This window comes from Triticum aestivum, chromosome 4D (assembly GCF_018294505.1).
Source record: "Triticum aestivum cultivar Chinese Spring chromosome 4D, IWGSC CS RefSeq v2.1, whole genome shotgun sequence".
Lineage (NCBI taxonomy): Eukaryota > Viridiplantae > Streptophyta > Magnoliopsida > Poales > Poaceae > Triticum > Triticum aestivum.
In genome coordinates this window covers 441,701,232-441,714,939 of record NC_057805.1, presented here as the reverse complement: position 1 = coordinate 441,714,939, position 13,708 = coordinate 441,701,232, and the positions used below count along the sequence as shown (strand labels likewise).

The window sequence follows — 13,708 nt, the reverse complement described above, 5'->3', positions numbered from 1 at the left end:
GCCAAGCGACGGTCGTGATGGTGCATATCTAACGGTTGTAGAGGCGGCTTATGTTCCCCTATAATCAATCGGATGATTTGTAGCAGCGCCTTTGTGAATTTATACAGGATTGTCCCATTTAATTTCCTTTGTAAAATATCCCGCAAAAAAAATTCCTTTATAAAATACTCCCTTTCTCAGCAGTGCTTATACTCTCGGAAAAAAATAAAATCAGCGCTGCTTTCCTCTCCCTTCTCGTAGCCGTTCTTTTCCTGTGCTCGCCGAGCGGCGGCGCACACCACCTGTTCGACAGAACGCCGCTCCAGAACGGGAAGCTTCGTCCATGGCGAGCGGGGTGGACCGCATCAGCGCCCTCCCGGAGGACGTCCTCCACAGCGTGCTCCGCTTCCTGCCGGCTCAAGAGGTGTTGCGGACGTGCGTACTCGCCCGGCGCTGGCGCGCCGTCTGGAGGTCCGTGCCCACCCTCCTCTTCACCGGCCCCGAGGGATGGGGCAGCGCCGAAAGGTTTGCCTAGTTCGTGGACAACCTGCTCCACCTCAGGTGTGGGGGCGATGGCGGCGCAGGCGCGCCTCTGGATTCCTGCGAATTCAACTTCGTTGACGACGATTTCATGCTATCGCCCGCGAACCAGCGGCGCGCCACCAATTGGATCTGGAAAGCGGTGCACCGTGTCAGGGTGCTCCGGCTTCATGTCGTCCATGAGCAGGAACCCTCGCCACTATCTGATCTGCATCTCGTTTCCCAGCACCTCACCAAGTTACATCTTGATGGTGTCTCTGTCAACGACAGCATTCTTGATTTTTCAGGCTGTCCGGCATTGGTCGAGCTGACTATGGAGTATTGCGATGTTTTTGTTAAACACCTGCTGTCTCCATCCTTGAAACGTCTGCGCTTTGCCAGCTGCGATAGTTCAGAGTATACTCGCATTCTTATTTCTCTACCAAGTCTCGTTTCACTCGATTTGATTGAATGGCAACGAGGAAGGGCCCCATTGCTTGGAAGCTTGCCGTGGTTAGCAAGAGCCGTTGTTGAACTTGGTGATGATGCTGCTGATCGATGCTCTAAAGGTCGATTCGATGATTGTGGTGCTTATATCTGCCATGGTTGTCGTTATTATTATCATCATCATCATGGGGATCCTGAATATGGGCCTGGTTATGACCGCAACGACAGCATCTTTCTCAAAGGTTTGTCGGAAGCCACGGACTTGGAGTTGTCAGCTGAATCTGACGTGGTATGCTTGCAACTATTTCTCTCTCAATTCCTAATAATATACTGTTTTTGTTTCATTACTCTCGTGCAGCAACCACGTCAATGATTAGAAATCACAGTTACATTCCATATGACATACTGCACCCATCAACAGATTGCACTTTGTACTTGAAAGGTCAAAATAATCCTAATTTGATCCAGTTCTTTTGCACTTCCCCTAGATTGTTTTCAACAGGGATTTGAAGTGGTGCCCTACATTTACAAAGTTAAAGACTTTGTTACTCAATGACTGGTGTTTGGCTGCTGACCACAATGCACTGATTTATTTTCTCCAGCACTCACCAGTTTTGGAGAAGCTTACTTTTCAACTTTCTAAGGTATAGATTCTTGAGATGGGTAGCTGGGTGTTATTAAAGTGGCCATCTATGATTACCTGATTTGATCTTCTTCTTTTTTACATGCTAGGCACCTCCAAATGTGATGAAAACAGAAGGAATATACAAACCATTGGGACAGTCAGTTGCATCCAACTGTCTTAAACTTGTTGAAATCAGATGTGCAGAAATCGATAGCCGTGTTTACAAAATTTTGAAGACACTGACTACCTATGGAATAAGCCTTGAGAAAATTAATATCACTAGCAGAATTTCTAGATCTGGATGTGAGTTGGCACTCTTCATGCTACTATTTCTTTTATTTGTTGATATGTTTATGCATTATAAACGACAAGTAAAGAAAATCCCAAACTAAATGGAAGAATGTGATTGTTAAATAATTGCATGTTTCTGGATAAAGAATGTACTGCATGTTTCTAGCTGACTTTCATTATCCTATCAGTTTGGCTTTTGGATTGAACTACGTTGTATGCACAAACTACTCCCTCCGTCTCAAAATTCTTGTCTTAGTTTAGTCTAGATACGGATGTATCTAATATTAAAACATGACTTGATACATCCGTATTTAGACAAATTCAAGACAAGAATTTTGGGACGGAGGGAGTATTTAGTAACTGTTATGTCTCAAGCAGTACCAAGTTGACAATGTATCGGAATTATATAGCGGTCACAGTTTGTTACATACTGCAAATAAATGGTCCCCAATACTATTGGTAGATAGTAGCCATCTAGATCATGTACAAACTAGCATGTGACTATCTTGCTCTTGTTATAAGCTATTCCCCTTGTGGATGTTGCATATTCTTTTGTCCCTTCTTTTTAGCTGACATCTCATAACAAATAATATATCAAAGTTTTGTCAATTTTAAACTCCATAATGTTGCCCTCTGTAAATGTTTGTGGATCCTGTTATTTGCAATGTTATATGCCAGATAACCAGAAAAGAATCCAAAATATTTATCATCTTATTTTGGTAAATTTAGCCACACCTCACGATATTTGGATATAAGGAAGTGTGTTACAAGTGAGGCTCTCACTAAAATAAAATATACAGATTTCCATATAACTTACAAAGTGTTGAACCCATTTGACTATATTTCTGTATTGATTCTATGTTTCTCTTACCTTCGCAGGTTTCAGTTTTGTTTGCACCAGTTTGAAATTAGAGGTATGAAGATCTCAACTATTTTCAGATTTAGGTCTCTTTGTTTTTTCTTTCTTTCAGAAATGCATGACTGGGGCTGTAATTCACCTTGTGGTTATTCAACTTACCATACTATATTCCCCTGCAAAGAAGAAGAAGAAACTATCATATTATATTTTTTAACAAGTGATTCTTTGTCTGCGCTTGCACTTTTTAAATGTCTTGGTTAAGTTAGATTAACTATTACAATCTTCTACGACATCTTACAATCTCTGTTGTTGATGTTCACGCTTTCTGCTTCTTGCATTGACACAGTAAGTGCATATACGATTAAAGGAAAAGATAGAAAAATCTACATGTTGGTTGACTTTTAGATTTATAGCAGTTGAAAATTAATATGTCGTTATTCCTAGATCCAACGATGAAAAGAGGGGGGAAATTGAAATACGCCAGTACAAGACTCTCCCTCAACCGCAAACCTAATTGCCCTCTTTTTTGCAATTATGCTACAATGTGGCAGCATAAATTTTCATTCTGTCGATCTAGTTACACAATGCGAATAATACAATGGAAGGGTCAGGTCGCCTGATGCGCTGAAAATAAGCAGCATTGCCCACCATGTTCTTATGGTTTTCTTGGAATTAACTCAACAAGCTACCAAACAGCTGTTGGATATCACGGTACGATTCCCATTCCAAAAGCACAACCACAAACTGACCAAACGCATGTAGCAACCAGCGAGTCGACAAATCATGCACAGGTGATTGTTGGATTCAGCAGCACTACAAACAGGTGATTGCTACCTTTCTGTCCATTTTAAGCTTATTATCCAACTCACTATTCCCCAAAACAGGCCAAGGAACACGTTACCAGCAGTCAAAATGTGTACATGGTTGCAAATTTAAGTTTCTAGAGCTAGATAAGAGGGATGTACTGGAAGCACACACTTTAGATCCTAACGCTAACTTAGCACATCCTTTTATCACTGTTCTGCCGTTCATTAGAGCTATTTGTCTTCTGATGGATCTCTCGCATGACTTCTATATATGTTTGTCTAGGTATGACATCGTGCTGGGGCCCTACGAGAAGAGGTCAACCACGTTAAGGGGTACTGCAGGACTGCAGCTCATCATCGTTCCCAAGCCCTCGTCGTCACCGTGGCTGCTCGTTATCGTTCCAAAGCCCTATCCCACTGTGGTTATGTACTTCAGACAAGATCATTGTATACTGTATGTCTGCTAAACAATCTTGGTTTGTTTAAACTTTGCATTGAAAGAGTTGTTCTGAATTTCGAATCGATTGGTAAGATAATTATATTGTTCTCATGTGAAAGGATGCATCAGTCTCAACGAAGGTCCGGTGGCATCAGCTTTGTTGCTAAGAACCACATGGCTAAGGGCAACTCCGACGCGGATCACTAAATCACCCCTAAATGTCCGGATCGGACAGTTCGGTCGTTTTTGACATCCAACGTCGGTCACCAAATTTATTCGGACTGGTCTGGATGTCCAAAATTCCACAAACCAGAACTAAACGTAGGGAAGGTTTGTGGGCGTCTGGACCTCCGCCACATATGCATCCGACAGCATGGGCCCATGTTGAAAACCGTCGTGTCGCTCCGTCTAGAACCCTCACTCCGCTCTTCGCGCCACATTCATGCCGGTCAAAGCAGACGATGGGATGTTATCCTATACACATTCATGCCCGCCGACCAGCCAATCGCCTGCCCAGTATTCGCACCGGTACACTGCCGCCTCTCCTCTCCCCAAATTTGCTCCAATGGGAAAGTCGAACGGCTTGAAGTGGTTCTCCGCGACCCCCACTGGCTCCGCGTTCTCCGGGCTTATCTGCATCGACCGCTCCCTCACACGTGAAGCCGAATTCTATCTCCTCGAATGACGAAGAGCAGCAGCAGTCGTCCCTCCTCGTCGAGGCCGTCGCAACGAACAAGGAGTTCGTGCGGCAAATGGAGTTGTTGTTGGAGCGGTCGTGCTACAATCATGATCCAGCGTCACTATCCCCGTCGCTTCCACGCAATAGCGGCGTACAAATAGGATACTGCGTGAAGGAGTCGTCGTCGTCCCTGGTGCGAAGCAGTCTCCACCGCGACAAGGAGGTGATGCCGATGTCCCTGCCCCATTGGCAGTCTGGGAACCAGTGACGCCCGACTGCCGTGAAGAAGGGTTCGTGGTCCTCACTCCATCCGCAGTCCGGGAGCCAGTGGGGCCCGACCGACATGCAGGAGTCGTCGCCCTCCCGGCGATCTCCAAGGCGCGCAGCCGCGTCACCTACTACCTCGGTGGTGATGGCGGCGGCTCCTCCACATTGAAGATGGCCACCCTAGCACCCTTAGAGGCGGAGCGCCTTGAGCGGCGCACTGCACAACGTCGGGCGTTGTTCAAGCGGTTGGACGTCGCACCATCCTGGATCCTGGAGGAACGCCCGCTCGTTGAGGCCTGGGCCATCAAACGGTCCAGGACCACCACGGAGACCTCCATGTGAAACTTTGTTAAGTTCCATCACCATCAGTACCACACATAATTTTTAGTTTTTAAAAGTTTTTTTAGGGGAAATTTTAGAGTTCTAGATTTCATTGTGAAATGAAACTTTGTTAAATTTTGTCCCTTTTGGTTGTAATATATCAAAGTTTAACAAATGTCATCCAGTCTAGCATGAATTTCATCCAATTTTTTTTTTTTGAAAAAATCCGTTAAAAATAGGTCGCCTGCCCTGATTGCTGTCCTCAGACATTTGGTGATGTCCACACACAATTGTTGTCCTCGGACATTTGGTTATGTCGAGACGTGTAAGAGAAGATTTGGTGATCAGCCTTTGAGTTGTCCTAAGTTGCTCCCAAACAAAGGTAGAAATAGGTGGCACGTTGGCTTTAGCAACATGCTGAGACAACTGTGGAGAATTGTCACCGAAACATAATATAATCAACCATCAAATCAGCATAAACACTACACAAGAGGAATAAATTTGCAGAACAAAACATAAAGCACTATTAGAAATGTCTTTTTTTATATATATAATTGTCTGGTCTCAACAGGCCTGAACGGTACCAGTCATGACGTCTGAGATAACAGAGTATACACAGAGAACAAACTGTCCATTAAAGCAGAAACCCGACATAATAACACACATATCCGAAAAAGCAAAAGCTCACCCATGAAATATTCATAAGTCACACATAGCACTAGCTATTCTTTTTTATATATAGTTTTCTGTTTTTTTGGTTTTTTTTGTGTATGTCCCATCTACATTTTTTATTTTTTTGGTGTTTTTATGCTCCCTTTTTCCGAACAAACTGGATCTTCATTCCTCATCCGAAATAGAAGAGTTGAGCATGCCGTAACCAGTGAAAACTCGGCATCTCTTTGTTGTGTATCAAAAGGTATCGCTTCTGAGCAAACTTCTCTCTGTCTGCTGCCCAAAAATGGGTCCACTGCCATTGCTGTGTAGTCCTCTGAAGGTAGGTGCTTGATAGCCTATACTAACTGAAGTTGCTGATCTAGTAAGGAGAGCTTCACGAGGATAGTATGTCCCCTCAAGTCCAACAGATTGATCAAACTGAGACGCCAATGAATCAATGTTGGATGTCACGGGGGCATCAGAATAATTTGGTCTGGGAAGCAACCAAATCTCCCATCTTGCACGCCTCCGTATTTTGTCACCCTAACAAAGCAGAAAAAAGTTAAGCCTTTCAATGGGAACTGTGGTGTGACTGGTAGTACGTCACCTAAGGAATATTTTGATAAAGAGTGGTCATATTCAGGGTTCTTTGTCACCAATGTTAAATACAGAGCAAAATGGAGCATGCGGCATTATACGTGTACGGCTAAGGAAAGCAGCGAGTGACCTAGAATGTGACTGGTTCAAGTGACCTTCATTGCAAGTTTACATAAGAACTGTAGCAATAAGCTGCCAATTGTAGTAGTGTTTAAAAATGCAATCTGACATGACAAATGGCGGCCTAGACTTGTAATTAACATAATTTTTTTGTTAATGAAAGGAACTTTGCAAGTGAAGATGTGGTGTTCTATTCATGTGTGGTGAAATATGAGATCGTGTACTTCCTCCGTTCCTAAATATAAGTCTTTTTAGAGATTCCACTATGGACTACATCCGGATGTTTTAGAGTGTAGATTCACTCATTTTACTCCGTATGTAGTCCGTAGAGGAATCTCTAAAAAGACATATATTTAGGAATGGAGGTAGTAGTAGAATCATAAAAATGCTCTAAGCAATCGCTTCTGACCATCAAGGATACTAATGGAACTCTTCAAATAAACAAGAAGGATAATCTGGACATAAACAGGGCATGCACTCTATAATATTCTTACCTAGTTGTCTGTAACCAGAGGTGGACATACAAGCTATGCCCCACTGGTATTGCATAAAGAGTGACATAGTAGGCCATAATTGAAGGAGGAGATACAAACTTTTTTAAATGGATCTAATACATGGTATCTATATTTGTGATTATAGACCAAACTTAGCATTGTTGAGTTCAGAAAGAGAAGCCATTTTCTTTGGAACACTCCTACAAACGCATACATCTTCAGCATGGCAAGATATGTTAGAATATCATGTTCAACCCTTCTAAAGTTGTGCTTAATCGGTTGTTTATAAGTTATTTATAGCATCAACCAATTAAGTTTAATTTTAGATTAAGTCAAATAATGGCAAATGACGTCAGAAAATTGATTACCTGTACTTCCACCACAGTAGACTGCCTGACTGTATCCAAGATAAACTGCAAACTATTAGTCAAGTTTTTGACTTGTCCAATACGATATAGGAGCCTTTGGACCTGTGCAAAATAATTTAGTTGAGCAATCTGTCCTTTTTTTGTAAAAGAGAAAGCAAAATATATTTTTTGAATATTCCGGATAGAGTTGTCTCATCTCATTATGCTCAGAAAAGGACACCGCATTTACTAGGCAATGACCCTTTGATATAGCAACAGATGTAGCTTTCGAAAAAAAAGGGTATAGCAACTGATGCACAAGCACAATTTTTCACAGCTATAAATGCTCAATGAAGTATAGTGTAGAGTAAGAGCAAACCGCCGTCCGCACAATACACCTGGCAGCTACAAAACAAAATAGAGTAGCAGAAAAGAGAAATGGCTCCCTTTCGAACTAGAAATCTCCAAAACTTTTAACAAACCCTTTGTTAGCTCTAAAATGAACATTTGTGCAAGCCACTTTCAGAGTAGTTTGTGTATGGTAAGTGCCACATGCTAGGGCTGATAAGGATCTCAGGACCAAGGAGTGTAGCAATGAGGGTATGGCTTCAAGGAGTGAGGCTAGAGCCATGGCTCCGTGGATGAGAGGGAGGAAAGGTTGGGGACAGGGATTATAACTTTAATAGTAGTTGATAATTCTCATTGATTGCATAATACTCCCTCCGTCCCGAATTACTTGTCGCAGAAATGGATGTATCTAGAACTAAAAAATGTCTAGATACATCCATTTCTACGACAAGTAATTCCGAACGGAGGGAGTACACATGGATAGAAAAGTCTGACTTGGTGCTGGAAAAGAGGATCTCTAGTTTCCTAACAAATCGTATTTGTACATTCCTAACTAGATCGATCTCCTGCCTTGCAAAACAATAACAAGTGAAAAGAAAAACAAGAGCATTCACTTGGCAATCTTATGGGCCATACCACTGTCTTGTTTACCTCAACTATTAAAAATAATGCACATCCAGGACAGAATGACGCAAAAATCCACAACACTTAAACAAGCAAATGACTAATCCAGAAGACAAGCATAACAAACAATCAGAAGTTTTCAGGTCAACATGACAAGAAGATGGAGTCATGGAGATGGTATTCTGGATACACAAGAGGAAAAGGCAATCATTCTCAACCTTGGGAATAAAACTGGGGATCTACACAGACAAAAATCTACTGATGTCTGCACCAGTTTTTGCCAGCATCATGCGACCTTAAGTTTGTTGATTACAATATGAGAAAGCTTAATCACATCAAATAATCATGCTGACAAGAGAAAATAAAAGAATAATACTCCCTCCGATACCCTAATAATCTTCATGTTAGGTCTCTATGTTGACAACTAATCTCCCATGTACTTTATTTAGATAACACACAAAGTTATATATCATGGAAGTACTTTTTGGGACAAATGTACACATAATTTTCAAGTATCCAATCTAAATATATTCAAAAATTACTAGTCAAAGTTTTGAGGTTTGACATTGCTAATGTCCAAAACGGCAGCTTTTAGGGATCGCAAAATTCTAGCAAATATATGAGCAAGACGAAAACTGTTGAAGACAAGAAAAAATGGAAAAAAAATGTTCTAAAATATAACTTGCTTTTCTAAGTCAACGCTTTAAAGTTTACAAGTGAGTTAAACTAATTATAGGTTCTTTTAAAGTGACGACCATTGACTATATATATAGCAGCGACATTCTTCCAAACCTTGCATAAATACGAGTGACAGTCTTCAACTATTTCCATCCAGAAAAAAACCTTTTAACCGCAGACAGTTCATGACAGAGTGGGCAGGAATTGCCCAAAACAGAACTTGATTGCAGGTGCTACCAATAAAGAGTTGATACATATGCACTCTACAATAAACAATAATATAAAGATATATTGAAAAACAATGGATGGCTTGTGGAGTGGTGGGCCAGCATAGATGTTACAGATGGAGCTACAAGGAACACAAACCGTCAGTCATGCAATTTCATATAAATCTGTGGTAGCAGAAGCTAAGGTGAATTCAAGTGCAACATTACCAGATCATACATATTCATAGCAGACCCCAGGAATTTAGATATTATTTTCCAACTAAAAGTAAGGAATTTAGATATTATTTCATGGAGAAGGGTATTTCCTATATTCATGTTATCGCAATGGTGGCGCACGCGACCACGAGCAGTAGTCCTTGAGAGACGGTGAATTTTAACATGTTCCACCCAAAAACATGACCACCAGTCTGTAAATAGTATGTAAATAGTATGTAAATACTATATTCCTTTCTTAATGAGAAGGCAGCGCTCCTCTATTCATAGCAGACCCCAGGAATTTAGATACTCCCTCCGTCCCGAATTATAAGATGTTCCAACTTCTTTTTATGTGTATAGACATGTTTTTTCGCTCATTTCAGTCCGTATGTAGTCCATATTGAGATATCCAAAACATCATATATTTCGGAACAGAGGGAGTATTATTTTCCAACTCAAAAAAAGGAATTTATATATTATTTCAGAGACACTGTACTTCCTATATTCATGTAACCAGATCATAGATATTCATAGCAGACCCCAGGAATTTAGATATTATTTTCCAACTAAAAAAAAAAGAATTCAGATCTTATTTCAGGGACTGTGTACTTCCTAAATTCATGTTATCGCACCAGTGGTAGTCCTTAGTGCGAAGGCAGCGCTCCTGCTGGTTGCTCGAAAAAAATGCAAGTTAGACATTTTTGTTTCGCTATATTGTCATGTTAGTAACATTACAACGCCAATTGTTTTTTATAAGATGTTGCTATCGATGTCCAGAGAGTCATGTCCAAGTCCGTCCAATACAAACCACTACGTACAACTTCAATTTTCCATTTCCTCTATACTGATCATTCATCCAAACATTGCTACTACAGAACAACTATGGGCTATCAAGTACAGAAGCATGTGATAAATTTCTTTATTTTGAAGGAACAAGTGTCAATTCATGTTCAAGTTGCATCCAAACCGGAATTTAAATTATCTTGGTGTAAACTTCCATGTTCTGATTTCATTTGCAAGCAATGAATGCACACATCCTAAGACGACCTATATTTTTGAATGCAGGGAGCTCAGATAACAGAACACAAGTGCCAATGTTAGGAAGTGATTTGCCAAAAGCAGAAGAAAGAATCACAAGGTTCAGTGTTTGCATTTGGACAGAAGAACTAGGACTTATAGAGCACCATAAACGTCAATGCTACTATTTGTGTATGGCCAATGCAACCATGAACATCAAAGTTACACAGAATATAAGTTCACAGGATATAAGTTCTCAGCTTTCATTTTATTGAAATCCACAACAAACGGCTACATTTAAAGAGTATTTGAGTATGTCTCTTCTTGTAACCCAAGAACTTACACCGATCAGGTAACAGGGGAAGAAATAATCATAAAAAATTAACTTGGAACAGATTTATCTAATTTAAGATGTGCAGGATCCAAATTCCGATGCAACTGTAGCTTCATGTGGCAGTGTCTAAATTTTCTAGGCATGATGTAAAGCTCTTTACCCAAGTTATATCAACCACACCATAACTATACATCCAATGTCCAACTGATAACAAATCAACCACACCATTACTAAACATCCAATGTTAACTGATACCAAAATAGCAAACCTGCAAACTCGGTTTGAATGGATAAAAAATGCTTAATGCCAACTCTCCATCTCCCACTCAATCAGCAAGTACACAACTATAGAAGGTGACCAGAACATTACTAGACTATTGATGAGTTTCCGAATAGACTGCTGGATTATAGTAGCAAAGCAAGAAAGAACTGGGGATTTTTCTAAACTAAAACCACCATGTAAAACCAGCAAACTAACCTGGTTAAAGCCAGCAATCAAGGATAATGGCACCCAACCATGGTCATCCATATGTCTCCTCAAGAATATGTCCTTGCACAAATTTTCATCACTGCAAAAAATGAGCAAGCGGCTCAATAAAGTGAGCTCAGTGGTGGCAAAGTGTTTTCTATAAATATAGACGGAGAAGTACCTAAAGTAGTAGTCTATCTGCACCAGTAGGTCCCTTTGAAGTTGTTCCAGTGGAGAAATTAGCATGGCTGGAGGGGTTGGTGGAGGAGGCGCAAAAGGAAGGGCTTGAAGACCATCCGAAGGGGGCACGGCAAAATAGTAAACGTGAGGTGCCATCTCTGCTGTTTAAAATAAAGCAAATTAAGGTGACATAACAATTGCACAAAGTCATGTTCTCACAAAGAGCATGAATAACATACCAGGGAATCCCATAGGCGCCCCATAAGGTGGTGTCTGTGGAGCAGCAGTTCCATAAGGTGGTGTCTGTGGAGTAGCAGGGCCAGCAAATTGTGGCGCGGGAGGTCCCGCCGCTAAAACAGCCAGAGGAGGAGGAGCCCTAATGTACGGTGGCTGGTGAACACGATGCTGGTGCCCTGGCCCATGTCCATCTCTACGGCCACCACCACGCCGTTGCCCATCAAACCCACCATGGTGCTCATGACCATGGCGACTACCACCTCCACCATTACCCCTTCTCCCCCCACCGTAACTGCCACCTCGGCCATGAGGATGGGAACCAAAACGGCCATTCTGATGATGAACGCCGGTACCATTGCTCCGGGCATTAGGAGAGTATCCTAGAGATGGCTCTGGAATAAGAGCATGCATCTCTGGCCCGTCATCCCCTGCAGGCATCATCAACACACGCCGGACCGGTGGACTACTGGTCCCAGCGTCCTTAACAGTGGTAGCATCCGGAGCGCCAGAGATGTCCAAAGACACCGGTAAAATCACTGTCTCCTGAGACCATTCCCACAAGCAAGCAAAACACAATCTGGTCAGACCATACAAAATATAACTCCAACAATCCTAAATAGATCAAACACTGAGACGGGATCCAACTCCTATAATACTAAGTAAAACGAACACTGAAATAAACTAACAGCTCACAGTGGAAGGGGGAAGAACGTACCAGTGCGTCCTGATCAGGGGTAGCATCCGGAGCGTCGGAGATGTCCAAGGACACGGGCAAGATAGCTGCCACCTGAGACCATTCCAACAATAGCAAAAGCAATATCATCAGACGGTACGAAATCTAACCGCAATAAATCGTAAATGAATCAAGCACTGATACGAAATCCAACTCCGACAGTAAGTAAATCAGAAACTGAGATGAACTGACAACTCACAGTGGAAGGGGGAGGAGCGGCCTTAGGCGACGCCTTGGGCGGTGTGGGCGGCTGGGGAGAGGCCAGCCCAGGAAGCGCCGGCCAGGAGTTGGCGTCCATGATGGGGCTCCCGGGCGCCACCAGCACCGGCCCGTTCTCCGGGCGCTTCCACGCGGTGGCGGCCGCCCTCTTCCCCGCGACGGGGCTACCGTGGGGCGGCGTCCCCGCGCCAGCGAGGGCAGCGTGCGGGTCGGCGGCAACGGAAGCCATCCTCCACACCTCCTCTTTCCGATCGGGCGGTGCTGGTTCCACGGGGCGATGAATCAAACGCGGAGGCGGTCGGCGGGGATGACGATGGCGGATGGCGGCGGGATCGGTTCTCAGTGGTACGGCATGGGTCGATCGGCGCCGAGGGTTCCAAATATTGCCGCGCCGGCGGCGATCGGATCGGGGAGGGGGAGCAGCGGGAGGACGAGGAGGAGGCGGTGGTGCGGCGCGGCGGCTCGCTGCTCTTCCCTACCCTTCCCTTCCCACGGGCGGAATGGACGCGGAGGGGATCGCCCCCTTGCCGGTGGGGCACAAAAGGGTAGCCACACGCAGCCAGCCAGGTCCATTCACACCGTCCCGGGCCGTCCGATCCGGATCGATCGACGGCCGTGGTGCCTCGTGGGCCCCGGCGCCGCTCTAAAGTTGCTCGCGCTGGCGTCTGCTTGGCTGACGAGCGCGCTGGCGCCGCACCACCTGGCCCACCTGGCTGCGGCGCTGGTGGTTGCTGTGGGTGTGACACCTCGGGGGAGTGGGACGGCCGTCCGATGGCACATCGACGCCTGCGAGGTTGCGGAGGATCCACGTCCGGGCAAAGCGTCGTCCGGATTCGCAAATCCACCGGCTGCGGACCGCACACGCCGCCCCCGCTGCGGCTGTCGCTGGATTTCAATAAGTGCGCGTCTCTTCGTTAAACAGACGGAATTAGCGGACGAGAAATGTTACTCTGGTTGCGTATATCTTCGATTCAGATTCGCTGACTTGCAGTGGCAAAGTTAGC

General features: G+C 43.7%; 2 protein-coding genes across 4 annotated transcripts; one reads left to right on the top strand and one right to left on the bottom strand.

Annotated features, from left to right (window-relative positions):
• The first annotated feature begins 200 nt into the window (after positions 1-200).
• On the top strand, positions 201-4,020 carry LOC123098458 (uncharacterized). The gene is made up of 5 exons (XM_044520445.1): positions 201-1,234; positions 1,434-1,589; positions 1,678-1,873; positions 2,741-2,775; positions 3,810-4,020. The coding sequence occupies exons 1-5, from the start codon at positions 611-613 to the stop codon at positions 3,813-3,815; spliced, it is 1,017 nt and encodes a 338-aa protein (XP_044376380.1). The 5' UTR covers positions 201-610; the 3' UTR covers positions 3,816-4,020.
• A 1,736-nt stretch (positions 4,021-5,756) lies between these two features.
• Positions 5,757-13,229, bottom strand: LOC123098457 (la-related protein 1B). Of its 3 annotated transcripts, none has more exons than XM_044520444.1 (7): positions 12,685-13,229; positions 12,468-12,539; positions 11,755-12,295; positions 11,517-11,619; positions 11,345-11,435; positions 7,466-7,567; positions 5,757-6,429 (listed from the first exon to the last, which is right to left on the bottom strand). In XM_044520444.1, exons 1-7 carry the CDS (start codon positions 12,931-12,933, stop codon positions 6,142-6,144), a joined length of 1,446 nt encoding a protein of 481 aa, XP_044376379.1. In that variant the 5' UTR covers positions 12,934-13,229; the 3' UTR covers positions 5,757-6,141. The 3 variants fall into 3 exon arrangements, with proteins under 3 accessions (XP_044376379.1, XP_044376377.1, XP_044376378.1); XM_044520442.1 differs by having other exon boundaries at positions 11,517-11,676; positions 12,685-13,228; XM_044520443.1 differs by having other exon boundaries at positions 11,517-11,673; positions 12,685-13,228.
• Positions 13,230-13,708: the final 479 nt, after the last annotated feature.

What these genes read in the sequence shown, in the direction of transcription:
- LOC123098458 (XM_044520445.1), top strand. Translation starts at nt 611, where the DNA reads ATGCTATCGCCCGCGAACCAGCGGCGCGCCACCAATTGGATCTGGAAA. An exon ending in TTACTTTTCAACTTTCTAAG is followed by an intron (nt 1,590 to 1,677) that starts GTATAGATTCTT and finishes TTTACATGCTAG; the next exon opens with GCACCTCCAAATGTGATGAA. An exon ending in CAGAATTTCTAGATCTGGAT is followed by an intron (nt 1,874 to 2,740) that starts GTGAGTTGGCAC and finishes TTACCTTCGCAG; the next exon opens with GTTTCAGTTTTGTTTGCACC.
- LOC123098457 (XM_044520442.1), bottom strand. Translation starts at nt 12,933, where the DNA reads ATGGCTTCCGTTGCCGCCGACCCGCACGCTGCCCTCGCTGGCGCGGGG. An exon ending in GGCGCCTATGGGATTCCCTG is followed by an intron (nt 11,677 to 11,754) that starts GTATGTTATTCA and finishes TATTTTAAACAG; the next exon opens with CAGAGATGGCACCTCACGTT. An exon ending in CAGATAGACTACTACTTTAG is followed by an intron (nt 11,436 to 11,516) that starts GTACTTCTCCGT and finishes CATTTTTTGCAG; the next exon opens with TGATGAAAATTTGTGCAAGG.